The sequence below is a fragment of the Polypterus senegalus genome, chromosome 16 (assembly GCF_016835505.1).
Source record: "Polypterus senegalus isolate Bchr_013 chromosome 16, ASM1683550v1, whole genome shotgun sequence".
NCBI classification, from domain to species: Eukaryota; Metazoa; Chordata; class Cladistia; order Polypteriformes; family Polypteridae; genus Polypterus; species Polypterus senegalus.
The window spans coordinates 9047063-9059765 of record NC_053169.1 but is presented as its reverse complement, the minus strand read 5'-3'; the positions used below and the strand labels follow the sequence as shown (position 1 = coordinate 9059765).

At 41.6% G+C, this 12703-nt stretch overlaps 1 protein-coding gene across 4 annotated transcripts in view; it reads left to right on the top strand.

Annotated features, from left to right (window-relative positions):
• The first annotated feature begins 672 nt into the window (after positions 1 to 672).
• dst (dystonin) overlaps positions 673 to 12703 on the top strand; it is a 413393-nt gene continuing 401362 nt past the window's right edge. For 3 of the 4 annotated variants that reach the window (XM_039739122.1, XM_039739120.1, XM_039739118.1), the window contains exon 1: positions 673 to 885. In XM_039739122.1, coding sequence (XP_039595056.1) covers positions 792 to 885 — 94 coding nt within the window. In that variant the 5' untranslated portion in view covers positions 673 to 791. The remainder of the gene's footprint in view (positions 886 to 12703) is intronic. The other variant, XM_039739127.1, reaches the window with a different exon arrangement.

The window sequence follows — 12703 nt, the reverse complement described above, 5'->3', positions numbered from 1 at the left end:
ATGTTCATCTTGAGAATTTATTTCTCTTACAAAGAATTCTTCCAAACGTAAGCATACTTCGCACATTTGTCGCGACTACTCGTGTTTACTTTCTACTTGTACCTCCTGAAGTAAATCATTGCATTTGTTCCGATCGCTCCGAATTAGGTCGGCTTACGCTAATTCAGACTTTTGTTTTTTGGCCGTCACATGACAGTGTTGAGATTTTTAACTTTGATTAAACTCGGCAGCCTGAGGTCCGACACTGGCGGACTCGCTGCCCCTTTAAGGATTTCTGAACGGGACTGAGAGTCCTGAAAGCTCCGGGTGCGCACGTGCTGCGCCGCATCTCCCGAGTTCTCCGGCAGCAGATCAGCCCTTACTTTCGTTCGTTTTTCCCCCGTGACGTTTTCCACACAGTTGCGCACACCGGTCCACTACCTGATGGACCAACAGACTAAAGCGCGGTTGTTTCTTCCACAACAGCCGTGATTCGCTGCCTCGTGTGTCCAGAGATCGCGACTCTTCTTAATCAGCCCCTTCCTGTCGGCCTTAAGTGCGCTCAGGAAGTCATCAGGGAAGGGAGGTGGTGGACAGGGCAGCAAGCCTCTCTTTTCCTATTGGAGCTCGACATTTGTGGGAGGGCGGACAGGGCGTTCCCTAGAGCCGAAACACACTGCTCATTTTCACGATCCGCCCGGCCCAGCCTGACACTGTCCCCTCCCATCCGTTCTCCCAAGCCCTCCAAGCCCCGTTTGCGGCTCCCAAGGCTCCGGCAGGCTGCGAGCCTCCTGCGCTAAATTTTGCCGACCATGGCTGGACACTATATCCCCAGTGCCTATCTATATGCAGCAGACGAGCAGGAATATCTGCAGGCGTACGAGGACGTGCTGGAAAGATACAAAGGTATGAAATCGTCGCCATGCGCCCGACTGGGACACCACTCGCCGCCGCGGTGACTCGGACATGGGCAGCCTTGCCCTAAATAGCCTGGTGTCGTAGCGGTAAACAAGTGGCTGCCCCGCGATGGTAAAAAAAAGAGGGGCTGAGTAAGAGTTCTGGTGGGATTGTGTTACACACAAAGTGAACTTCAGAGAGTGTAGGAGCGAGAGAAGGGGAGCCACCACTCCGATCGCTGCCCGCCTGATCCCGTTATGTGAAGGGCAAATAAGTCTTGTCAGTAGGGGTGAGGTAGAAGGGGTGGCAGGAGCGGGGACAGCAAGATTGTTCCGTGAATCGAGCCCACCGCACCTTACTATATTTTCTCTTTTCAGTGTTAGTAAAAGGCAAATAAATAATTAATGTTTTCAAAAAAAAAAAGAAAAGAGACAAAGCGTGCCCGCATATTGAATGTCATTGATCTGGGTGGGGAAGCGCTGAAGCGGAGTAAAGACACTAAAGAGAAAGTGACGGCAGAAAAGCGAAGAGTGTTTTAAAAAAATAAAACCGTTGATGTGAACCGCTCGTTTCTTCTCGATGACATGCGCGTTAATATTAAGTAACGGAATAACAGAGAGCATTGATTAGTCATCGAAAAAGGGAGGAGTTGGTATGGCCAGGCAGTCGTGGATCAATAAAATCAATCCATCCAGAAACGACACCCCTTTGTGTGTGACCCCTTGAAGAATACACGAGCCAATGCCAGCGGTGATGTGAGAATTTAGGGGCGTAACCCATTGGCCCATTCGAATGACCCGATCGATACTGGACAGCCTATCAGCAGCAGCGCTTCGGGCTCTCGCACTCTTGACTGCGGCGGCTGCTTGAGACTCGAGGTGGCGTCCAGCCAGAGTAGAAACGAGGAGGAAAAGACTGCAAAAAATGCATGGCGTTGTTTTCGAATTTATCCAGTAGTTCAACTTTCCACTGAGTTCTTCAAGCTGCATGACATCATCCTTTTCGATATAATGGACTGGCAAATCTCTGTGGGAACCGTGACATTCAGAGGGAGTGGAGAGAGCACAGCGTGTGGGCGGAAGGGCTTCGCTTTTGGAAAAGGGGAAATATTGTTTTTTGAGTCATTTCTATTTTAATAATGGCTAAAGTTTTTCAAAATAAAAGGTAGGAAATGTTTTGGACATCGAATGCACCCCGCATACCAGACATCTAAATTAGATTATTCTCAGCTGTTGGACGTTGTAACTGACAGACGGTCAGCTGTGCGGCAGCTTAGCCCTCGGATACGCCGGCGTGCGCAGGCAGTCAGATGATGGAGCATCAGCTGGAATTTCTGACTTGGTGTCTGCAGGCGCCACGGTCCGGAAATCACTAAAAAAGAAAATCAAATCAGAGGAGAACTAAGAGACAAAAATGAATAGCTCATCCGCATTATTATTTAATAGTTTTATTTCAAGAAAGTAATACAGCAAGCCATCAAGCAAATAAAATCAGCAGAAGATATACAACAAATAACTTCAAAACCTAACAAAGGATACATTCAGCAATCACCCAAAAAAAGAGCATAGGGTCTTAATAAAAAAAAAAAAAATCGGGAGTGAGCGTCAGTAAGCTTTGGAACTTCTCTAACATTTCAGTAATTATTTACCGCTCTGATGGTGATCTTTCTGGTCATCCGTCCATCCAGTATCCAACCCGCTATAGCCTAACTACAGGGTCACGGGGGTCTGCTGGAGCCAATCCCAGCCAACACAGGGCGCAAGGCAGGAAACAAACCGCGGGCAGGGTGCCAGCCACCGCAGGGCGCGCGCGCGCTCACACACACACACACACACACACACACCAAGCACACATTAGGGACAATTCAGATTCGCCAGTGCGCCTAACCTGCATGTCTTTGGACTGTGAGAGGAAACCGGAGTACCCGGTGGAAACATGCAGAACATGCCAACTCCACGCAGGGAGCACCCGGGAAGCGAACCCGGGTCTCCTAACTGCGAGGCAGCAGCGCTACCCACTGCAACACCGTGTCGTAAAATTGGTCATTACGATAGCAATTGACCAGAAGTATTCATAATTAATTGCAGAATTACGGTATCTGAGGGTTCTCTTTCTCTTGCATGATGTGCCACAAAAACTAATCAGCACTTCGTCATCTCATAACAGGCTTAAGTTTCGAGTTTGCTATTTTTGACACACACAGACAGACAGACGGTATCGGGGGGCCCTAAAACATTGAGATCTGTCAAAAACCGGAGATTGCCCAACCCTCCCTCCCCATAGATGATAGGTTATGTTAGGGTTACAGAGACTGCTGCCCCAAATTTTGCACTAGCACACATGTCAATGAAAATAGAAACTATTTATTATTCCCCTCCCAACACTTTACCTTAGGTATTAAAAGCCTTTAAAATACCTCAAAATATCTCAATACATTGCATAAAAAAAGGATTAAATAAAGTATTAAAAAGCACTAAAATGTGAAAATAATTGTATGGGTTATTATAAAAACCTCTTAAAATATATTCATAAATATTATTTTTAATAAAATTGTACAAAATTTGCATCAAATCATAAATGTTTAAAATTGCAAAACTGAGACAGTTAAAAGTAATTGTTTTGTAAAATGAATACTGAGGTTCTAAAAAGCAATAAAAAAAGGATTAAGTAAAGTATTAAAAAGCCGTAAAATTTGAAAATAATTGTATGGGTTATTATAAAATACTTAATCAATAAGTGCTATATAGGGTTCTAAAATGTAACATCAGGGCTCTAGGGTTACTATTTTAAGAGTAGGGATTCTAAATTTGATCCTTTTTTATTGCTTTTAGAACCTCAGTATTCATTTTATAAAAACATTATTTTTAACTGTCACAGTTTTGCAATTTTAAACATTTATGATCTTATGTGGAAATTGTACGGTTTTATTAAAAATAATATTTATGAATATATTTTAAGAGGTTTTTATGCAATGTATTTATTAGGATGTTTTGAGGTATTTTAAAGGCTTTTAATACCTAGGGTAAAGTGTTGGAAGGGGGATAGTAAATAGTTTCTATTTTCATGGACATGTATGCCAGTGCAAATGTTTGCCCCTTTGGGGGCAGCAGTCTCTGTAACTCCTATGGTTTGCAAAGCAATAAATATACAAAAAGGAAAAACACCCTCCTAACCCAGGGCTGTCTTAACGTATTGGCACAATGGTCACTAGCCAGGGGTCCCAGCCACATAGGACCCCCGATGTTTCTGATGCCTATGTATGCCCCAGTGCACTACTTTGCTGGGGGCCCTATGATGCTGGTAAGACAGCCCTGTCCAAACCCTAACCCTAACCTTTTCCCACTAAGTCAGGGGGGTTTCCAACTCCGATCCTGGAGGCCAGCAGTAGCTGCTGGTTTTCCTTCCTGCCACTTTCTTCATCTGGGGAATATTTTCTGCTCTTCACTGACTTCTATTCTCTTCATTTTAATTGCCATGTTTTTAAAGACTCCATCCTCTGAATTTATTTATTTATTTTTCCTAAATGGCAGCTAAACAAAAAATGAGATGTGAAGTGAGCCAACGGGTGGCCAGCTAACTCCAACCTATTTCTCTCCAACCATTTTCTTAATTAGAAGTCAATTCTTGTTCTTAATTAAACCTGTTATTTACCTCCATGGTTGCTGGTGCTCGCATTCTGCCACAGCGGCCATTTCCAAAGAAAACCATCAAAATATTTTATGCACCTGAGCAGATCAACTTCACTTTTCTTTATTTTTAAACATTGTGTGATGGACACAGGTGAGCTGGTTATGTGTTTGCTTGCTTTGTGTCTCATTATTGTGTGAGGGTCTGCGTCTTAAATAGCAAGTCACTTAAAATGAAGAGAAGAAATTAATTAGCAGCAGAAACTGGTTACTAATTAAGAAAATGGTTAGAATGAAAGACTGCAGCCACTAGGGCACCTCCAGGATCAGAGCTGGACACCCCTGCAATACTCATTTTAACAAAATCTGAATTCTTACTATCTTTAAAAAATAACTTTGGACAAATCCATTTTTCCAGTTTCAAATAATATAGAATGTTTTATAAATGGTGGGTTACAATTCTTCCAGTTAAACAGGATTAGTCTACGTGCCAGGACGCTCTGGTTTTGTAACTGCACTTTATTGTTCTGTACTGGGCTGTGGAAAGGAATCCCCGCATATGACGTTGATTCTTTGTGTGTTGATAAACGTCCTAATATGTGTCAAAAAAACCCTGAAATCTTTCATATATGGTGAGGGCCGGTGCCACCATTAAGGCAAATTAGGCATTCCTCTAGGGCGCAGATCATATGGGCGGATTAGCCACTGAACAATCGGTTGGCGTGCTAATAAGGTTGGCCTAGGGAACAAAATAGCCTGGCACTGGCACTGTGTATGGTAGGCTACTGGCAGGTAGAACGCAGTGGAATAACCAATCAGTGATGAGGAAATTAACATAAATGGTAAAGCTCAGATCAGATTATAGTGAATTACCTTTTGTAATTCAAAGGGCAACAATAAATCATATAGTCATATAGTTGATTGATACCTGCAGGTAGATCACAAAATAAATAACCAATCAGTCTTCTTCAACTTCTTCCAGCTGCTCTCACTAGGGGTTGCCACAGCGGATCATCTTTTTCCATATCTTTCTGTCCTCTGCATCTTGTTCTGTTACACGCATCACCTGCATGTCTTCTCTCGCCACATCCATAAACCTTCTCTTAGGCCTTCCTCTTCTTCTCTTACCTGGCAGCTCTATCCTTAGTACCCTTCACACTTTATACCCCTCATCTCTCCTCTGCACATGTCCAAACCAACACCATCTCGCCTCTCTGACTTTGTCTCCCAACTGTCCAACTTGCGCTGACCCTCTAATGTCCTCATTTCTAATCCTGTCCATCCTCGTCACACACAATGCAAATCTTAGCATCTTTAACTCTGCCACCTTTACCTCTGTCTCCAGTGCCACCGTCACCTGCCCACATAACATAGCTGGTCTCACTACCGTCCTGTAGACTTTCCCTGTCACTCTTGCTGATTCCCGTCTGTCACAAATCACTCCTGACACTTTTCTCCACCCACTCCACCCTGCCTGCACTTTCTTATTCACTTCTCTTCCACACTCCCCGTTACTCTGTACTGTTGATCCCAAGTATTTAAACTCATCCACCTTTGCCAACTCTACTCCCTCCATCCTCACCACTCCACTGACCTCCCTCTCATTTACACACATGTATTCTGTCTTGGTGGTCCTACTGACCTTCACTCCTCTCCTCTCATATCTCTACCTCTCCAGAGTCTCCTTGACCTGCTCCCTACTCTCTCTACAGATCACAATGTATAAGAACCAATGTACGATCACGTGATTTAAATGCTGCAACTGCATGATTTAAATGGCAGGTGAAAAAAAAAAACATTATGTACGTGAAGCTCAGGAAGAATGAAATCTAGAGAACATCATTTTGTCAATTTGCTGAAAACTTGGAAGATGTGACATACTAGGTTTTTCTATAGTTTGTGAGAGCTGAGAAGGGAAAATGACCGCGGGATGGAGAGCGTCATTAAAGTCCATTATAGAGTGGAGGGATTGACATGGAGGTAAACACTCGGGGAAAGTATACGGGCTGGTGGAGAGTGCATGCAACATGCCTTCGGGCTGGTGGGGGATACATTTTCCAAAGTTAAACCTACCTAGCAGGACACTGATGGATTAGGAGAGCTTGGACTTGACCCGTGTTAATGGACGCATGCAGCAAGAGTGCTTTAGAAATCATGAGCTGTTGGTATTTCAAAAATCTGTTACCATCTTCTTCAGCTTCCCATTTTGATATGGCTGTTGCTGTTTGACTTGATTTCTCCAGTAGAGGTTCTGGTGCGATTTGTATGGCCAGATGTCATTCCAGATGCTAACTCTCCCCATTTATCTGTGGTAATTTGTTGTATGGAGTCTGGTACTGATCTTAAGGTTCTTTCTGGAACCTTCATGTGGATGGATCTTTTAGGATGTTCCACCAATGGCATCGCTCTAAAGAACCACTCGGGCACCTTCATTTTTAAAAGGGGAGTGTGGTATCGGCAATTACAATCATTTTGTCCTTCTGCACTTTAAGCCCATCTTAGATGCCCACCAAGTACAGCTGTTAATGGGTTAGGAGTGACTGTGACACCAGGGCTGTCTGATAACGTACTTCAAAGGTTTTTATCCAAAGTGATGTTAATTTGGTGTACTTCCAAAAATGTGTGGCCCAGCGAGGCGGAAGCTGGAATGGCAGGTTGGATCTGACCCTGGATACATTTTGGACAATTTTAAACGAGAGAAGTGGGATTGATGAAAGGTTTTAAGTTGAAGACACTGTGTGTTAATTGTGTTGATAAAAACTAAGACGAAAAATACTCGTCAATGGCATTTTTTGTGTGACGAAAACAGAATGAAAACTAAATAGAAATGTGCCTTTAATGACGAAAACTAAGACCAATTTTTTTCAAATCATCGTTGATGAAAACTAAAAGCGAAAATGTTACAAACAGACAGGGCCGTCTTAACAGCATCATAGGCCCCTGGGCAAAGTAGAGCATTGGGGTCCCTGTTTTGATTGCAAAACAGAAACATACATAGGCATAAAGAAAAAAAAAGTGGGTCCCTATGCTCGTGGGGCTCCAAGGCAACTGCCCAGCATGCCCCTGCATTAAGACGGCCCCGCAAACAGACCAACTGGACAATGGGAGATGTGAACAGTGTTGCCACTCTAACTTTTAGGAAAAACATAGACATGTTTAATAAGGTATACAAAAAATTATCTAATTAAATACAAAAGCAGTACATGTCTTCCAGCCAAATAAATCTAAGTATCAAAAAACTTTGAAAACATTAAACAAGACTCGTCCTCGCTCAAATCAACGACTTTAACTTTAAATGTTTCTGTTTGCAATTTTTCAGTTTCTCACAACATATCGCCTATTGCATCGTCCTTATTTAACGCCCTCGATGACAGATTTTGGGGGTTTCCAAGTGTGGCAGTTGATATTTAATGACCTCTTTTGCCATCAGCGCATGACTGACTGACATTAAGGCATGTGCACTATGCAGGATGTGACGTCAAGGCACAGTTCACCAATCACAATCTTCTTCTTTTGGCAGCAGCATAGACGTATATAGACAGACGCCACATTCACCGTGTTTCCCAGTCGACACGATACATCAGCGCGTCAGCCTTATTGCGAGTGGCAAAAGTGCCATTTAAACTAATACTGGTAGACATGAAAACCTTGGTTTTCTGATGAAAAAACAATAAAGTTTAAAACAGTATCGTTTACATACAACAGATTTTGGCGAATCGTTTAAATGCAATTATTTATATCCATTTATACACTAATAATGGCAATTATTAAATAATAATAATTATAATTATTATTATTAAATAATTTCTCTCGTATAAATATATTTTTCGGACTGCTTTCTTCCATCTCCGAAACATTTCTAGACTTCGTCCTGTTCTTACCCAACACAGTACTGAAGTATCGGTTAATGCCCGAGTCACCTCACGTATAGATTACTGTAATGCTATTCTATCTGACATCCCTCAAAAACATATCCATCACTTACAACTTCTTCACAATTCTGCTGCCAGGATAATAACCTGCTGTTCTAAATCCACTGAACACATCACACTGATTCTCTCTCAACGTCACTGGCTCCCTGTTAACTACTGAATACGATACACAATCCCGCTCTGAACATTTAAAGCTCTCCACACCTCGCTGATCTCCTCCAGACTGGCACTCCTCTCGCTCACTAAGATCCTGTAATTTGAGAGGATTCAGTCTGGCAATGTGGTGCAGCCTTAGTTTGGAAGACAGAGACGACTAAAGACATGAGCATAAAATGATGGTTGTCAATTTCAAACTGTTTTTCCTCAATGTGCTCCTTGAGAAAAAACATCATCAAGTTTGAGAAATGTTAACAGCTAACAACAATCTACATAGTTAGTGACTAAATACGTTTAGCCAAAACGTTGTTTGGAGACTCACCTAAGCACATGAATGCATAGCTTTGCTAGCTTAGCCTGGTGTAGCTAAAGTAAAGATTATAAAACAGGATTTTCTAATGGCCAGATATAACCAAAACAATTGTTCAGCCTTACCTATGAAATGTAATCCCCCGGGATCTGGTTTGGAGCGTACAGCGGTTTGCAAAATCCCAAGCAGAACATGTATGTGGCATCTTATCCATTATTTCACTGCAGTGCCACTCGCAATATGGCGGCGACGTTGACGTACGATTGGCTGGTCATGAGGCGTCTAGTTATTCTATGTCTACCCGTTTGCGTTTGCCACAGCGGATCATCTTTTTCCATATCTTCCTGTCTAATGCATCGTGCTCAGTCAATGTCACCAATTACAATCAGCAACTTAATTTGTCTATGCACAGACTAGTAGTTACATTTTAGAGAAGCACAGAGTTGATATGTTTTTGTTGGGATGTACGAAACAATACATTTATGTACACAAGAAACTGTAGTTCAATAATTGCTGTAAACGAAATAAATGATTGTGATGAAAAAACGGACTCGGGAGAAAAAAACATAGAAACATAGATATGAACAGAAAAACAGAGGAATAGGTGGAAAAGCATAGGGATGGAAACACTGGCTGTGAAGCTCTTAGCGCATCTCTGTGACACGTGACACGGTCCACCAACAAATAGGGAGCTTGCTTGCAGTGGTGCAATTTAAAAAAAAAAACTTGTATGCACGCTTGTAATTGGCTAACACGAGTTTGGGCGCCATCAGGAAATCATCACGTCAGCCAGAAGCCCGCTCAGCTATGCCGGCGAAAAAAAAACGCTCAGAAATAGACACCAACTTTAATTACAACGCCGACGAAATGAAAACTCAGTTTAAACCACGTAGAGTGAAACCCACGGGAAAGAACAACACAAACCCGAAGAAGCGTCTCTAGAGGGGCACCATCCTGAGATTCATGCCAAGGTACGTAACGTTATCTAGGTGGCGACTTGCCCGACGGCATTACCGTTACCTCCGTCACTCGTTCACCTTGCTAATACAAATGCATCGGGTACGTTGGTTTATTTTAGGTGTGCTGCTAGTAGATCTGTCACAAGAACTGATACTTAAGTGCTGTGGCGTGTTCGAGAATTTCAGCGTGCAATTGTGGAAAACGTGCTTATTAATGAAAAAATAAATGCCAAGACAGACACACACAGGATTTTGTGATTGACAGATTTATCCCTTTACAGATTACTTAAATACAAGGGTGTTGTACCGTGTTAGCCATTGTGGATGTAGTGAGAAGTCAAGCAAAATGACACCTTTTATTGGCTCACTAAAAAGATTAGAACATGCAAGCTTTCGAGGCAACTCTTCGAAAGCTTGCATATTGTATTTTTTTAGTGAGCCAATAAAAGGTGTCATTTTGCTTGACTTGTCACTACAGGTCACTTAAGAAACAGATTCGTGCAGCTTGGAGAGCGTAATTGGACATGTTCAGCCTCAGATGGGAGTTGCAACTGTTCAGTTTGTAGTGATACAGAAGATTAAATGACCGGGGGGTTCGCTTTTAACCCAGTGTCCTACACAGTCCCGATAAAAGAACAGAAACGTCGCATTTGTTCTTTGATTGTAATGAGCGCATCTAACACGTTTGTCCGCTAATCCATCCATTTTGTAATCGGTGGATACAGTCCAGGGTTGCGAGTGACACCACCTGGCACTCCTCCACTTGCGGGCACAATGGCACTGACGACAAGAGTCGTGGAATTAACAAATCGGGAGTGATCTCCCCTAGACGTTCTCGCATACTCAGATAAGGGGATGGATATCTGAGGAGTAGACCGCAAGACAATGATTATATTTTTTATATTATGCACATTAAAGAACCATCAACAACAAATCAAATCTAAATGACAATATATTGAACAATTATTATAAAAGTAAAGTTAAATAAATCGGACTCTGCAGTTGCATGAATAAAAAAAAAAAATCGAGTATGTGTTCAGGTAAAATACCATTTCCGGTTAACGGAAATAGCCCAAAAGTTGATAAAAATCGGCGTTTTTGTATCTAATACTTGTATGCAAAATTAAGTTGACCTAAGTGAAAGCGTACTCAGGTTATCTTGCTTACATACACAGACACACAGACACACACACACAGACATAATTCCAAGAATGGTATTTTCGGACTCGGGGAGGCCTAAAATTAATCTCGAAGCTGAATCTTTGGACGATTACAATACTTTGCCTACGCTTTGTAATGTGAGAAAGTAAAAATTGAGGAAAGTTAAACACTAAGTGGCTGTTTGGCTTGTCTGCATCATCGAAGAAACGAGCTTCTCCATTTGTTAATACTAACATCCATCCATCCATTATCCAACCCGCTATATCCTAACTACAGGGTCACGGGGGTCTGCTGGAGCCAATCCCAGCCAACATAGGGTGCAAGGCAGGAAACAAACCCCGTGCAGGGCGCCAGCCCACCATAGGGGTTAATACTAACATAAAATGTGTTTTGGATTTCAGTGCTTGAAGTGTTTGAAGCGCATCTCCCAATCAATTCGATATGCACACGTACTGTACAGTACGATAAAACAGCATTGCTTCACTGCTGAATATGAATCTGCAAACACTAAATTTGTGCTATTTGTTTGGGTTTTGAGGGTAAACTAATGTTTATGAGCATAACCCCTAAAATGTGAAGAAGCTAGTAAAATCACTTATATCATACATTAGAGTGGTACGCTAGTGAATGTAATGCAGTCTCTCAGTTATGATTAATTGACTACATGCAACTTTTTAAATGCTGGACTTGCACGCAGGTGAAGCAACAACAAAGTCTGATCACTCCTGTGAGACACTTACTGTAAATAGCCCAGCAAAGGCTCCTTTACGAGAGATCTGAAATATTGGGATTCATGTAAATCCGTTAAATGTTAAACTTTAGTGAGTTTTTTTAACAAGCTAATGATGTAAATATAAGTCTTACAATAGCATTATTGCAAACCTAACAGTGTGATTCTCTAACAAAGCAGATTTTAAGAGTAGGTTGTTACAAAAACGGCTTTTAAGGGTTTGTTTAAATATAATTATCCTAAATTATTTTAGAGAAAAGCCAAGCAAAATGACACCTTTTATTGGCTAGCTAAAAAGATTACGATATGCAAGCTTTCGAGGCAACTCAGGCCCCTTCTTCAGGCAAGATGTAATGATAGATTACATCTCGCCTGAAGAAGGGGCCTGAGTTGCCTCGAAAGCTTGCATTTTGTAATCTTTTAGTTAGCCAGTAAAAGGTGTCATTTTGCTTGGCTTTTCTCTACATTCATAATGGCTAACACGGTACAACACCCTAGTACTACTGAATTATTTTGGAATTCTCCATTCAACAGTTCAGATATAATAATGTTTGAAGTTTTATTTTTAGTATTTTTAGCAGTATTTTTCAGTTCTTGGAGAAAAAAATATTTTAGAGAATACATTTAAAATGTGCACATGTGGTCAGATCAATTAGATAGTCTATGATGATCTCATTCTTTATAAGCCCTGTGCTGAAATGCACCCCAAGATGATAACATCACCCCATTTATTGTTATACTAGGGGAATCTCTACGACATATCACACATTAAAATTCAAGTCCTGCATTGTATTTTTGATATTTATGAATGCCAGTACTAGTTTACTTAAGTGACAGTTGGGTAACGACTTGACAGATATGCCACTATTTTAAATCTGCTGTTATCTTTAGTGTTTAAAACTGTTATTGTGCTCTCACTGTCATAGTTTTTGAAAGAGATAAAGCATTTGCTG